Genomic DNA, 15904 nt, shown 5'->3' with positions numbered 1-15904 from the left:
TGAGTTTTGTTCGACATCGTGTGTGTGAGAGTGTAAGGACATTGTATCTGTCTATGCAAAGTTTTCTAAATGATAAATAAATGCTGGAAGAGAAAAACCAGAAATTCATTAACTTACCATCTTACATAAGTGTCAAAGAATTAAAATATGCTGGAGTACAGGGAAATCAGACAAGAGGCTGTTGTTTTGATTCATTAAATCTGCTGAAAGAGAAAAGTTGTAATTCTTATCTCAGGACAGGTAACTATGTTGGAGTGAGTGACTCAGCATGCCTGGAAATGGGGGGGGGGGGGCCTGCTACATCACATTGTCTCCTTGAATGGGATGCCTCTCTTTGTCTTAACCTGGGAGCTGTCCTCTGACCCCTCCTCTCTCCTTCTGTGTCCTCTCAGTGTCCCTACATGGCCTTCCATGGAGACAACATGTCTCTGCAGGTCTCTCCTATAGATACAATTGCCCTCTCATACTCCCACACAAATGATGCCGGACAAGCTGGTCATTTGTGATAGGGAAAGTACTCTTTAGATTAGGCTTCTGTTTCTTCTTTTGACTGCAACCTGAATGTGAACTGGATCTACCTGAATAAATGTAAGTTTACCTTTTTTGCAATATACTTCTTGGGAGATTGATTTACTGTATCATGCTTCTATGACTTTGCAAAACTCTGCTATGGCCCCAGTCACACGGGCAGGAAAATGTGGGGGGGGGGGCGAGCGTGGCTGTTTGCCCCGGAGCAAAATAACGCGCAGCTGCATGATCAGACGTCCAGTCGAGGTCCTGTCGAGGTCCCGTGGTTAGGGGGGAGGTGCCGATCAGAGGACAATCCTGTGGCGCGGCCAAGAAGCGGCCTCTCTAGCAAAAAACTCCGCAGGTTTAACCCCTTCCAGGACTGCAGATGAATGCAAACTGTGTCCTCCCTCCTGTCCCCTCCAGGAGGAGCTTCAGCCAGGCCGCCCTCCCGCCGCGCCCCCCCTGCACCTCCCCCTCTGCCGCTCGGTGCAGAGAGTTCCTCTCGAGCAGGCCGAGCGAGGAGTGGGGGGGGTACAGAAAAGAGGAGGGGGCTGAAGTGTGCGCATGCGCCGTTGGGTGCTTGTGCGCATCCCGTGGAGACTTGGGAAAAAAAACCTTTTTGCGAGGGGACATGGGCGGGCGCCGGATGCCACGACCTACCACCGGAAATGCGATCAGGTGCCTGCCCTTGCCCCGCGGTTTCCGGAAACTAGTACCTCGGAGGTACTAGTTTTTTACCCCGCATTTTCGGCGGGAAGCCTCGGGTTCGCCACGGGAGCTCTACGCTTCCCAGATGTGATGCTGTGATCGCACCCGGAAAATCCGCCTATCTTCCGTCTCTGTAGCGTGGCTAATGCTCCGTGTGACCGCAGCCATTATTAACCAAATATTCCAATTAACTTTTAGAGAGAGAAAAGGACCCAGCCAATCCCATTCAGGAAAACTGTGGCAGAGAAGCTCAGGAACATGGGTGGCAAGCCATATGCTTTAACCAATATGTCCCAGTCCCCTATCAGAGCTTCAGAAAGAACTCAAGAATCCTGTCTGTAATCTTTCTAGTTCTTCTTCCCTGCATGCCAAATGCTTGTCTTTCTGTGGGAGGTGTTGTTTGTGAGCCAGTACACAAAGGAGACGGTGCTGGAATTAGCACATATACATCTAGGATGGGCCCTGTAATGTGTACTTGTTTTCTGCTTCCTTGGTCCTCTCCCTGACACAGCTACAAACAGCATCCATGAGAGCCAATCAGAACCGTCGCTTCCACCTCTCATCATTAAGCACAGCTTGCCTAGTTTCTCTCCTGTGTTCAGACACCAGCATTAGTCACAGTAAGTCCCGGGATGCACTAAAGGAGGCAGGAGGAAGAGAAGGAGCTAGCACAGCTGTCTCTCCCACTTCGTGGCAAAAAGACCAGCCAGGAAACCAAAGCTGAGAGTTCTGACCATGCTGTGGAGGGAATGAGTGGGACTTTGTTGTGGCACAGAGAGGAAATTCTGAAAGCTTTGAAAGACAAAAGATTGTAGTGGAAATGGGATCATCTCAGGCAGAGCCTACAGGCACAAAAGGTACCGTCTGGGTGGTCTACCTACCCCATCTTGGCTCTCACAGCAGCATCACCTCTTATTAAGAATAAGGAGACCAGAAACTGGAGGAAGCAGTTCAACCGTCCTTTCGGCCAGCCCACATTTGGCTCACATCCTAAAGTCTATGGGGGATTGTAGCCTTCCCCCAATTTGCAAACAAGCTCCATTTTTACAAGGACTATCTATACCATGCACCCCCTTGGCTAAGAGACTGCTCATCCCTGGGGCATTAGTAGTTTCAGCACCTCTCACGAATTTTGTGTTTTCAAGACCAGAGACTTTCCAGCCAGGCTTCTCAGAGGGACAGACTACACATTTCCGGCTGTTGGCACGAGCTGCCTTGGTAGTCCACTCCAAATGGATGCTGAGCCTTTGCCTTCAGAGCTCTGGCCCAGATGGACAGCAGAGCCAACATCCCGGCCAGGCAGTGCCAAGCCCAGCACAGGTGCCCTTGAGGATAACATGCACTTGTGGATCTTTAACAGCAGTGGAGAGGATACCTCCCCCCCATTTCTGACCGATGCATGGCTTGTGCCCCTCTTTTACGCCCTCATTATGCTGCTTGGTCTGGTCGGGAACTCACTGGTCATCTATATCATCAGCAAGCACCGCCAAATGCGCACGGCCACCAACTTCTACATTGGTGAGTGAACCACCTACCTCTTACTCGCCCCCGCTCCTTGGTTCGGGAGTTGCCCTGTCGCTTCTTGCTTTTCTGACCATTCGCACTTCTGCTCCCCAGATGCTAACCTACGCCACTCATTAAACTCATAGGAAGAGATTCAGACTCTTCCCAGCCCAGCTGTCTGATCTTCTTCTGCCCTCATTTGCAGCCCCCATTAGTGGCATTATCAGATTCCACCCATAGATCCTGTCAACCTCTGTCTGAGTGCGACCCTGGCACCGATCCTCCCGTGGCCGTGACGTCAGTTGCCCCAACAGGGTAGACGGTCCTGTCAGCGGAGGGTACTCAAAAAGAGAGGGGAGGAGTGAGGAGCCTCAGACAGGCAGGGGCCGGGGTTAAAGCCACCCCGCAAGTCCCTCTGCCAGTGTGCGTCGGGAAACTCTTTTGCTCTCTCTCAGCTTTTCCGCCTCTCTATACCAGCGTCTCCTCTACTAGCTCCTGCGCACACTCCTCCTCCTCCCCGGCCCCTTCTCCATCCCCGCCTTGTACCTCCCCACCCCGCTCCCAGCACCGCCCGTCTTCCCAACTGTGGCCCTGCGAGTCATCTCGGCCCCGCCCCCTTTTATTAGGACGGCCGACGCGACTAGGTGCCAGGTTGGGTGGGGTTGAAGTTGCGCTGGCCTCTGGGCCGCGCCACTGGCGCCCAAGTGTAGCTGCGCTCGCCTCGCAGGGCTCGCTCCCGGGCCCCCTGTGACGCCGCCGGGGCCGCGGATGACTTCGGCTGCTCCACGAGGGGCCCGACCGGCGCAGCCTTATCTCCTTGGGGCGGGGTCGTCAGCTTCCGCGTCTGCCGTCCGTCGCGGACCGCTGTGCCCCGGCTCGCCTCCCTCGCTGTCCTCCAGGCCGTGGACTCCTTTGGCGAGTTGGATGCTTGCGGGGACTCGGGGGGGGGGGGGTTGTTCCGGGGGTTGGGGCCCGCGAGGCCTCCGAACCGGGACAGATCCCAGTGAGGGTTGTTAAATGGACAGTGCAATCCTAATTAGAATTATACCCATTTAAGTCAATGTGCTTCGAAAGGTGTAACTATGCTTAGGATTTTACTGTAGAGCATTTTGATCCCTGACATTCACGACCTTTTTCACTGTCACTGATGGAAGAAAAGGTTATTGAGTTAATATGACAGTGAACTGGCTGTAGTACTATGTCTCTTAAAGGCCATTTCATTCTCCATGGACCAGTGCTGTTTTATTACATCCTGCCTTCCCTAGGCAGTTCAGTAGATAAAATGTTCTCTAATATTGGTGCTGGCAGCTTATCCCTTAAGATTTGCATTTATTAATCTTACAGACAGCTAGTTAGAACAAACCTGTTCCAGAATTGCTTCCTAACACAGTTATGGATGGATCACAGTAGCCCATAATGTCCTGCTAGGTTAGTTCCTGGGATGTATTTCATATAGGGGTCAGCTGGGAGGGAAGGCAGCATGGCATAGTCCAATCTTGTCAGATCTTATTTATTTATTTATATTTATACCCCACCCTCCCCACGAGCTGGCTCAGGGTGGCTTACAACAAGGCATAAAGTGCATATAGTATAAAAAGATAAAACAGAAGCTAAGCAGGGTTGATGCTTGGAAGGGAGACCACCAAGGAAGACTTTGCAGAGGAAGGTAATGACAAACTATCTCTGCTTCTCATTTGCCTTGGAACTGCCTTGAAATTTCAGCATGTAACGGCACCAAGTACAAACTGAGGATACTGCACACATACTGCACACATTCATTGGTAGTATGAAGTCTCCCTTGCTTTTTCTTTCTTGCCCGTATACAAAATGAGCCATATTCATTGAAATATCTTAAGAAATCCCATCCAGCCTTGCTAGAATGGCACCCCCCTCAGAGCTAGACAAAATAACTTGTTCTGCACCTCCTTTATTTCTGCCAAGGAGAAAAGTGCTTGGGAAGGACCTTCAAATCATTAGCTGGAGCTGGACTTGAGTTTTGCTTGCCTGTGGGCACACCTAAGGGGTTCCCACATGGCCCACCATTTTCCATTTTCTTAAGCAACAGAAATATGCATAGCTCATTGTTTTCTAAGTCTAGTGCATAGACAGAGTTGTTCCTTCTGAAAGCTTAGGCTGAATTTGCATAATGCACAGAAAAGGAAGCTCATATATTTGTGAAATATATAAAGATTTTTATTGGGATAGGAATGAAACTAATGTGATGCAACAAGAACCATGGTCTTAACCATATCTTTATTGTGGAATATTCAGGATATATTGGGATAGACCCTACCTCTATCCTCCCACTCCACTGAGTCAAGTTTGAAGTCTTTTTCCAGCCTAAAGAGCCTTCTTCCAGCTTAAGTGGCTCTTCCATTGGAGGAAGAGCCACTTAAGTTGGAGGATGGCTGGTTAAGCTGGAGAAAGGCTATTTGGAGGATGGTTGGATCCACCCTATTGGCACTTTATGTTAGCTGGAATCCCATTTAGCATTAAGTAGGCAAAGTGAACCACAAGGATGGAGAATGGTGATATTGAGTGATTCCAGTTCTTCTGTATGTGATCTCCACTGCATCTTGCCTCTACCTTCTGCCAGGGAGCTTCTCACCCATTTGATGCAACTAGTCTCCAGTTTTAAGCTGGGGGGTGTGGCTGACAGCCAGAGCTACTCCTGTAGTAACATAATCTCTATGTCTCTTGCAGCAAACCTGGCTACCACTGACATCATATTCTTAGTATGCTGTGTACCCTTCACCGCCACACTCTATCCCTTGCCCAGCTGGGTTTTTGGGGATTTCATGTGCAAATTTGTCAACTATTTGCAGCAGGTGAGCTTGAGTGGTGGGAGAATCTGTGTAATATTTAAGTGTACAAAGAGATCTGGTGGTGGGTATGTCTGATGTCTGTGTAACAGCATGACTGTATACATGCAGATAGTGGTAGAAGAAGAGAAGAAGAAGAGATTGGATTTATACCCCGCCCTTCACTACCCAGGGGAGTCTCAGAGCGGCTTACAAACTCCTTTACCTTCCCCTCCCCACAACAGACACCCTGTGAGGTAGGTGGGGCTGAGAGAGCTCTTGACAGAAACTGCTCTTTTTCAAGAACAGCTCTTATCAAAACTACGGCTTGCCCAAGGTCATCCAGCTAGGTGCAAGTGGAGAAGTGGGGAATCAAACTCGGTTCTCCCAGATTAGGGTCCGTGCACTTAACCTCTACACCAAACTGGTAGGTATGCAGTGGTCATTCTTGTCTTATAGGAGGAGGGGCTGTGTTCAGAGGTACATATGGTCAACTCACTAGTGGATATAGTGGATATAGATTCCAAGCTTTTTACTTATGGGTCCTTGTTTTCCCACCAGGTAACAGTACAGGCCACCTGCATCACTCTGATGGCTATGAGTGTTGACCGCTGCTATGCTACACTGTATCCACTGCAGTCCTTACGTTACAGAACCCCCCACATAGCCATGGCTGTCAGTTTTGCTATCTGGATTGGTGAGTGTGACCAGCAGGAGCTATGCATACATAGCTAGAGGGCCAAGACAAGAGCTTCATGTGGAAGAGCCAGAGCTAGACCTAAATCCTAACATCTGTCTTGAACTTCCCAGGACCAGCTCCATAAACTCATATGGAATTCTGTATTAAGTTCTCTATAAGGTGCTTGGTACTGATTCCCAGTCTCCTCTTCTGTGGAAGCGTAACCACACAGTATCAAAATGAAGCCCCATTGACTGTTCTTCAGTTTTCCCCTGAGCTCAGGTTGGGTTTTGACTTCTGCAGGTGACACAATGGAGCATTGTCCTTCAGGGCTCTGAATGCTGTGTCTTTGGCCTCCAGGTTCCTTCATTCTCTCACTGCCTATGGCTCTATACCATCGCACTGAAGTTGGCTACTGGTATGGCCTGCGCACCTACTGCATTGAAGCCTTCGCCAGCAAAAGCCAGGAGCGCAGTTTTATTCTGTATACTTTCCTGGCTGTTTATCTGTTGCCTCTGTTCACCATATGCTTCTGCTATTCCATCATGCTCAAGCGCATTGGGAATCCTGTGGTGGAGCCCATAGACCATGACTATCAGGTAAGTAGGAGTCCATCCTCCCATACTGACCATCCCAGCAGTTAAGATAATCCTTTCCTCAAGCCCTGCTCTCTGTGTCCTTGCCTGCAGAGGTGAGGCAGATGGTGACTAAAGGCAGGGCTTTTTCAGTGGTGGCACTTTGCCTCTGAGTTGCCTTTATCCTTGAGGCTTGCTGGGCATTTATCCTTCTCTCCTTTAGATACTAGAGCAAAACAATTTCTTTTTATCAAGGATTTTAACTGAGAGGTAACATCTTTTCTTAGCTGTTTTATGATCTGCCTCTGTCCCGAGTATTGTTTTATAAATCTCATTTCAGGCTGCCCAGTGTTTGCCTTATACTGGGAAAGATTGAAGGTCAAAGAAGACGGGGACGGCAAAAGATGAGATGGTTAGACAGTGTCATAGATGCAACGAACATGAAATTGAGCAAATTTCAGAGGACGGCGGAAGACAGGAAGGCCTGGCGTGATCTGGTCCATGGGGTCGCGAAGAGTCGGACTCGACTGTGCGACTGAACAACAAAAGCGCTTAAGAGCAGTGGACTCTATTGGAGAACCAGGTTTGATTCCCCACTCCTCCACGTGAAGCCAACTGGGTAACTGTGGGCCAGTCACAGCAATCTCAGAACTCTCTCAGTCCCACCTACCTCACAAGGTGCCTATTGTGGGGAGAGGAAAGGAAGGTGATTGTAAGCTACTTTGAAACTGATTAAGGAAGAGAAAGGTAAAAGGTAAAGGTTCCCTTGCTCGAAAGCCAGTCGAATCCGACTCTAGGGTTGCGGTGCTCATCTCCGTTTCCAAGCCGAAGAGCCAGCGCTGTCCGAAGACGTTTCCGTGGTCATGTGGCCGGCATGACTAAACACAAAGGCGCACGGAACGCTGTTACCTTCCCACCGAAGTGGTACCTACTTATCTACTTGCAATTTCTTGCTTTCGAACTGCTAGGTTGGTAGGGTATAAACACCTACTCTTCTTCTTATATTGTTTTTATGGCCTAGCTTGGTTTTGATGCCTTGTTTGGCTTTGTTGTGTTGTTTTAGTTACAAGTCTCCTTGAGCAGTCTCTGGAGAGACAGCATATACATTTTCTGAATAATAAAGAGTTACTCAATTCCATTCACTATGTAGCCTATGTTTCACTTCTAATGAAAAGAAGTCCCAGGAGGACCTGATGAGCAGGATTCTGTGTACTTGGGAAGGGCAATCAAAAAAGATCGAGGCACAAAGACATGACAGAGGTTTATTATTAATCATGTGGGAATGTGGACAGAGAGAACTTCTCCACTCTCTTCCAAAATAGTAAAATTTGGCATTGGATACTGAGACTTTGTGCTTGCATAGCAATTACAGTTGCCTTCTTCATTAAATACATACTTCTGCTCTAACTGACCGGATTCTCTTCCTTACCAAAGCTGGAGATGGATCCTGCTGCCAGCCTGACCTACCTTACTGGGTTGTCGTAAGGAGAAAAATGGAGGAGTGGGAACCTCCCTGAGCTCCTTAGAGCAGGGGTGTTGAACTCATTTGTTACGAGGGCTGGATCTGACATAAATGAGACCTTGTTGGGCCGGGCCATGTGTGTCATAAAATGTAATGCCAGGTAGCAGAGATATAAACTTTATAAAAGACACAAACACAAAAACATGCTTAAAACATTAGCACTCTTGCAACATTTTGTTTATTTAACAGTGTCTGATAACTGACACCTCTTGCTCTGAATTATTACATCAAAATGTCTGTGCTGTTGCAATCTTAACTCTGCTGTTCAGGTGTGTATCTGTAAGCTGCAAACCTACGATGATGCAGCAGCAGCAGAACTGGAACAAGAAACAGAAGACAGCCAATTCCACTGCGTACGTGATAGAAGCCCACCGGCCGCATGTTTGACACCCCTGCCTTAGAGGGATGTAGGATAAGAGTGTACTAAATAAACAAATGTATCCATCTTAACCTTGGGTAGGCCATGTATGCTCTTCTCTTCAATCCCAGCAGGTGCAACATCTGTCAGAACGCTCAGCTGCCGTGAGGGCCAAGATTTCCAAGATGGTTGTAGTGATTGTGCTGCTGTTCACCATTTGCTGGGGTCCCATCCAGTTCTACTTGCTCTTTCAGGGCTTCTATCATCACTTCCAGGCCAACTATGAGACCTACAAGATCAAGACATGGGCCAATTGCATGTCATACGCTAACTCTTCTCTCAACCCCATAGTCTATGCGTTCATGGGAGACAGCTTCCGCAAGTCCTTCAAGAAGGCATTCCCCTTCCTCTTCCGCCAGCGTGTACAGGACAATGGCATGCATTCAGGCTGCCATAACGCTGAGCTAAATTTTGTCGCTTCACCCTGACCTGAATGATGGAGAACTCTGCTTTGTATGCACTATCAAAGGTCATGGAGACTAAGAAGATAAAACTGGATGTCTGCTTAGTTCTTACAGTGGTTATTCCTGAACAACATACAGTGACTGAAACATTGAAGGATCCTACTTCAAATTCATTTGGTGATCATGTTAGTGACTGTGGATTTTAATTCAGAAGTCTAAGCTAAACTGCTAAACCTCAAGACCAGGGCAGTAGCTAGGGCAGGGTCACTGGGTTCTCTGCTTCACTTGGAATTTCCATTCACTCTATCTGAGATTACTGAGGGCTTTTAAATTTGTAAGATTTTAATTTAATTAATAAAAAGCTTCTTTTGAGACTATGAAAATTTCTGGTTAAAAAGACTTAGTGGTGGATGGTGCCCCTCCGGCAGTACTGTTCCAGACTTCACTCATCTGACCAACTTAACACTGTCAACCCTCCCCTTAGCTACTATGACTTGTGAACATGGCAGGGTGCTTAAAAAGCATAAGAGAAAACATTTATTCAAGGAGCATGTTCATTATAAGTATAAAACCCCCTGAATTAACCCAGGATATAACGAGATACAGAAACCTTGGGGGAGGGTAAGCAAAGTTTGCTGGAGAGTCAGTTATTATGAAAGAGTTACTTTTGTGAACTCAGTCATCTTGGGGGGCAAGATTAGCCACGGGATTTTACTGTTGCCCCCCCCCTCTCATGGGCCACCTAAGGATGCCAAAGGGGTGTATTATTGTAGCATGCGAAGTAGCCAAAGGTAAGGATGTGTAAATTCTCTCAGGTTACTATATGAACAAATCTAGGTGCACAAAGCAAAATAAACTAAAGGGAAGTTACTATGCACTTACAATCCATGGTATATTTGGTCTTTGTTAGTTGTACGATACTCCTCCCCGTGCATCTGCAACTCTCTTTAGCATTGTTCCCCTATGACATCCTTTGTGGCAAAACTAACAGGAGAGACAGCTCCCCTAATGCATGCCAAAAACCAACAACTGCAGACAAAGGAACAGCTCCCTTTTCAACCCCTGCCCTGTCCAGGACCCTTAGCTAATCTTGGTTTTGGTCCTGGGCTCAAGCCCACAAGAGCCTGGACCCTCCAATCAGAACACATCAAAGGTTAGCATGTTTCTCCCTGTCAGTGTGGAAATGATGGAGGCGAGCACCTTTCCCACATCCTCCCAGTCACAGAGATACCAGTGTCCCCTTCCTTCACCACAACCGTCACAGTATCACCTGCCACTTATCCATCACAGTTACAATGCAGCCTTAAGGAGAGCTATACCCTTAATCCGTGGGGTTACATTGCTCATGTACTAGACCAGTAATGGGGAGACCCAGGTTCAAATCTCCTTGGCCAGGAAACTCATTGGATATCACTGTACCAGTCACTCTCCCTCAGCCTAACACACATCATAGCAGGGGTCATTTCGTAGAAAAAGAGCTAGGGGAACTCATTAGCATAACTCATTAGCATATGCCACACCCCCGACATCACCGGAAGTGTGTCATAAGGCCACACCCCCTGACATCACTGGAAGTGTGTCATATGGCCACACACCCCACCCCCAACGGTCCCGGCCCTGGCCCCAGGCAGGCAGGGGTGGGGAGAGGCAGGGAGGAAGCAACTTACCCTTCCTCTTCTCCTGCCTCCTCCTGGCTGAATGAGGGCTTCATCATGTGCCCCGGCCCCCATACCCCACCCGGGGGAACTGTGATCCCCCGCGATTCCCCCCGAAATGACCTCTGCATCATAGTGTTGTTGTGAAACTAAAATGGAAGAGACGAGAGCCGTATACACGGCTCTTATCTTCTTGGAGGAAGTGTGGGATAAAAATTAGATAGATAAATGATTGATAGATTATGGATAGACAGACAGACAGAGATCCATTCTGTGCCTGGATTGGGAAACCTATCGGGAACCTCATGTAGTCTGTTGAGTTCTATGATGGACTATTATAACTATTCAAATTTTTGATGCCAGGGAGGGAGGAGTCGCTGCAGATTGCCCTGAGGTATCACAGATACTGATAAAACCAATATGAAGAATCTCTCCCTCAGTCTCATTCTGTCTTCGCTTGCTCACTGTCTTTATCTCTACCTATCAAAATGTAACAATGCTGTCCACCAAAGTACCTAAGAAAATAGCAATCGTTTGCTCTGTGAAAGTAGATGTCGACTTTTGATTTGTGAGCCAGCAGGGGGTGTTGTCACAAGGAAGATCTTGTAATTTGGCTCAACATTGGGTGGCATTCTTCTTGAGTCCTACTGTTTGTATTTTTAATGACTTTTAATTCATATTGAGCCTTTTATCTATCACACAGGATAAATAAATGCTAGAGGCACATTGATCACCAAGTAAAAAGTGAAATGGTCTTTACTCAACCACTTCCCCCCTGAAATACAGCACAGAGAAGCTTTATATATGTGTGTGAGAGAACCAGCCATCCAAAACAATGACCCCATTAGTCTGCTGCTGCTGCTAATAGGAGAGACTATATTCAGAGTATATATAGAATAGCTATCTCTGCTGTAACTACCATGTCATTGTCCCCCTCATATCATATCAAACATGCTAAGGGTTTTCAAGCCCAGGGTCTGGAAGATGTATGCTGCTCAGTGTAATTTGCATGGCTAGCTATGCACAGGGCCCAGGCTGATCCAGTTGTAAACAGGGCTTTTGATTCTCATCCTGCTCAGTGTTTCATCCAACTGAGTATGACTACCTGCTCCCACCCAGCCTTTTGCACCCAGGCTAAGAGCGCTGTCCCCTCATGTGCTTTTAATTCTTGAGACCACCAATGATTGAGCCATGGACAATTTACTTCAGAGTTAATCACATTGTACTCAGTTGGAGCTTACATCTATGCATAGCATCAGGATGTATAGTTTAAAAATATATAATAAATTAAGCTGGCATCATGGACTGCTCATTCATGGTATCCAAATACATACCACATAGTCTCTGACTTGCTGATCTCCATGGGAGGCAGGACTTAACCTGCAGACTATTGCTTAGAAAGGCCTGGAATTGGGTTTGGCATACATGTAGGCTTGTGACCTTGTGTACCAGCTGATCCAGCACCACAGAATTCCTTGCCTTTAACTTAAATAAACCGAGGCAAAGTAGTCTCAGATGTTCTGGAGGCAGTTTCTGGCTATCTCCTGGTGAGGTCTTAATTGGGCCAGATTTATTTATTGATCTATGGCAAAATTACACACAGGAAACACATAATAATATAAAATATATAACCGAGTTGATACAGTCAGTATACAGACAGATTGAACAATCACACTAAATACTAACGTCTAAATTTTCAATCCATTCAACCGCAGCTGGGGAAAGTTCAGGGATACTAGCAGAAAAAGAACAAAGGTAGGCAGAGGAAAAACAGAAAAAGACAGAACTTAAGATGCTTAAAATTGCAGAAGAAAGAGAACTTGAGAGGCTTAGAATAGAGGACAATGAAAGACAAAGAGAAGCAGAAAGAGAACATGAAGAGAGAATGTTTAATTTGAAGCTCCATGAAATTCAGTTAAGGGCAAACCTCCACATTAACTGTAGAGAGGAACACCATCCCTCAGTAGAACAGAAAAAGTTCCCTAGATATCAGAAAGGGGATGATGTGGAAGCTTTTCTGTTCAGTTTTGAAAGAACCTGCCAAGATTTAAATATCGCTAATGAGGACAGGATAATTTACTTAAGACCACAGATTTTGGGGGGGTTGAGTGAAGTCTACTCTGAACTAAGAGATGAGGAGACCTCTAATTACCAGTTATTCAAAGGGAGAGTTAGAGCCCATTATGGGTTCACTGCTGAACAAAACAGAAAAACATTCAGAGAAATCAAAAGAAAGCCTGGGGAAACATTTTCTTGGTTAGGGTGTTGCCTAGACAGAGCCCTAAACAGATGGACTGAGGGTAGTAAAGTCACGACCTTTGAGGACTTGAGAAACCTAATCGGGCTGGAACAATTTTACAGCCAGGTTCCCTCACGGTTCAGATGGGTGCTGAGGGACAAAAAGCTGAAAACAGTTGAGGAAGCAGCCACAATCCTACATGAGATCGAGGGAGATCTAGGAAAAGCTATGTGGGTTAATCCTGTGAAGAAATCCCAAATGTGGGCTCCCTCAGAGAAGTTTGGGCCTGCTAACAACAACCCAGCAAGGCGGGGCAGTCCTCCTCTGGATAGAAAAGGAACAGTCACCTGTTTCCACTGCCAAGAAACAGGACATATAATAAAATTCTGTCCAAAGTTAGAGAGGGGCGAAACAACACTAACTGCCAAAACCATTAAACTTGTGAAGTGCCTGAGCCAAGATACTGAGGCAACAGTCATCCTTGCCCCCACAGTAAACACTCAGCAAGGAAGGCCAGCTAGTGTCTTAGAGATAGGGAGGGTTCAGGAGAGTTTGAACAGAGACTATATAGAGACTGTAACCGTTAATGATAAAGAGACTGACTCATATAGAGATATGGGGGCACAGATTTCTTTAATCCACCCAAAGTTAGTACAGAAAAAACAGTACTTACCTGGAAGAACATGTACTATTAAAGGCATTAGTGGACCTGCTTTTGAGGTGGCTTTAGCCAAGGTCCCTATTAAATATAAACAGTTCTAGGGCAAGTGGGTGATGGTTGTTTATCTAGCATTGGAATTATCTTTTTTATTCGGCAATGATTTGACTTTCCACATAAAAAGCCAAGAAGAAATTCCAGTCAATGTTGTCACTAGAGGTACAGCAAGTCAGATGGAACAGCCCACAGAAACCAAGGCCTCTAGCAGCACAGAGACTGAAACAGTATTTCAAGGCCCAGCAGCAGTAGGGTTCCTGAGTGAACAGAGACAAGATCCCAGCTTGCAGGAACTGTGGCAAAGGGCAGAGAATGAGAGGTTACTGTTGAGAACCCTTGTCAATTTAAAGTTTATGACCAGAGACTATACAGAATGACATTAAAGAGAAAGCATAATGTAGTCTGGGAGAAGAAGAAACAGTCACTACCTAGAAATACAGACTGCAAATACTTCAAATCGCCCATGAATCACCAATGGCCTCACACCTAGGCGTTAACAAAACTAGAAACCGAGTGCAGGAGAGGTTCTATTGACCTAACATGGGGAAGGATATCAGGGCATTTTGCAAGCCCTGCCATGCATGCCAAATGGTAGGGAAGGGTTTAGATAAAACGAAGGGAAAATTACAGCCAGTCCCTATAGTGTCAGAAGCATTTGGGAAGATAGGAGTGGATATTGTTGGTCCTATCTCCAGAGTCATCAAGAGAGGGAACAGGTACATCCTCACCATCATGGATTATGCTAGTAAGTTCCCAGAAGCTGTACCTCTTAGAGACATTGAAGCCAAGACTGTAGCTGAGGCGCTTCTGAATATATTTTCATGGCTTGGATTTCCAGAAGAAATGGTGACTGATTTAGACACGACCTTCATGTCTCAGGTCATGCAAGAACTCTTGAGAGCCTGTGGTATACAACATGTAAAGACTACTGCATACCACCCACAAGCCAATGGCTTAAATGAGAGATTTAATGAAACGTTGAATCACATGCTAAAAACCTATGCACTCAAGCATCCAAATGATTGGGATCAGCATTTGAAACACCTGCTCTTCGGGTACAGGGAGGTACCCCCAAGACAGCTCCGGATTCAGTCCGTTTGAGGTCCTCTATGGGAGACAAGCTAGAAGACCCCTTGATGTCTTGAAAGAAGCCTGGTCCGGACGAGAGGACATCCAGGAGACAGATGTCATCAATTACCTGCAAGAGCTCCAGAACCATCTGCACGAGCTGAAGACAACAGCTGCTGACAACATGAGAAGATCTCAGCAAAGGCAAAAGACTTGATACAATTCCAAGGCCAGGGGCAGAGATTTCAAGCCTGGAGATCGTGTGCTAGTACTGAAACCCAGGAAGAAGAACAAACTAGATGTGGCCTGGGAGGGACCTTATAATATCTCCCATAAGGTCTCCAACGTGAACTATTTGGTGACAATAAGTGATAATGGAATGTAAAATGTTTCATGTAAACATGTTGAAACCATACTATGACCAAGGTAATTTGGTACTAATGGCAAAAGGGGAAGAGAGTAAGGGAACTGAATTGTCGTGTTGGGGGGAAATCTCCCAAGAAATCACTATTAATGAGGTTCAGTTAGCCCCTTCTTAGTCCCTGGAGGTCTGGCGGTTTTCTTAATTGGTCTTTGCCTGTCTGGTAAGAAAGGGGCTAGTAGTGGTGCTACCCTAGAGTGTGATGATTTCTGGTTTTGTCCTGGTTGACCTGCCCCTCCCAAGAGATCTTGGCTTTAGGGGCCCTTGACACTCCCATCTAAGTACTAACCATGGCCAATCCTGCTTAGCTTCCAAGCTGTGACAAGTTCAGGCTAAGCTGGGCTATTCAGGTTACTGAAATATATTGCACCACCTGTGGTTTCTGAGTGGCTATGTAAGATCTGGTCTATTGCCTTCTCTTAACTAATTTGGCATACTGCAAAAACGATTGTATGGGGACCAATGACTTTGTGGATAGGTTTATAGAACACTGGACATTTTAATGTTTAGGAATAACAGATATTAGAATGGAGTTCTACCATATGTATTATTTAAAACATTGTAATTAAAAACAAAAACAAACAAACAGAAGGGTAAACATTCACTTGGTCATTGTAGAAGGATAATGTGCAGCCTTTGAAATCAGACTGCAAGGCAAAAGACTGCAAATTAGTTGAAATCAGACT

General features: G+C 46.4%; 1 protein-coding gene across 1 annotated transcript; it reads left to right on the top strand.

Annotated features, from left to right (window-relative positions):
• Nucleotides 1–2520: 2520 nt before the first annotated feature.
• On the top strand, nucleotides 2521–9152 carry LOC107117640 (G-protein coupled receptor 54-like). Its single transcript, XM_015419796.1, has 5 exons — nucleotides 2521–2736; nucleotides 5425–5549; nucleotides 6084–6219; nucleotides 6562–6800; nucleotides 8788–9152. The coding sequence occupies exons 1-5, from the start codon at nucleotides 2556–2558 to the stop codon at nucleotides 9142–9144; spliced, it is 1038 nt and encodes a 345-aa protein (XP_015275282.1). The 5' UTR covers nucleotides 2521–2555; the 3' UTR covers nucleotides 9145–9152.
• Nucleotides 9153–15904: the final 6752 nt, after the last annotated feature.

Source organism: Gekko japonicus, unplaced genomic scaffold, assembly GCF_001447785.1.
Source record: "Gekko japonicus isolate JY-2015 unplaced genomic scaffold, Gekko_japonicus_V1.1 scaffold2157, whole genome shotgun sequence".
NCBI classification, from domain to species: Eukaryota; Metazoa; Chordata; class Lepidosauria; order Squamata; family Gekkonidae; genus Gekko; species Gekko japonicus.
Note: the sequence above shows the minus strand (reverse complement) of the source record. Positions and strands in the feature narration are given on the sequence as shown.

Excerpts from the sequence above, each read along its gene's own strand:
- LOC107117640 (XM_015419796.1), top strand. The coding sequence starts at position 2,556 with ATGCACTTGTGGATCTTTAACAGCAGTGGAGAGGATACCTCCCCCCCA. Across the intron at positions 5,550-6,083 it reads TTGTCAACTATTTGCAGCAG|GTAACAGTACAGGCCACCTG; the intron begins GTGAGCTTGAGT and ends TTTTCCCACCAG. Across the intron at positions 6,801-8,787 it reads CCATAGACCATGACTATCAG|CAGGTGCAACATCTGTCAGA; the intron begins GTAAGTAGGAGT and ends CTTCAATCCCAG.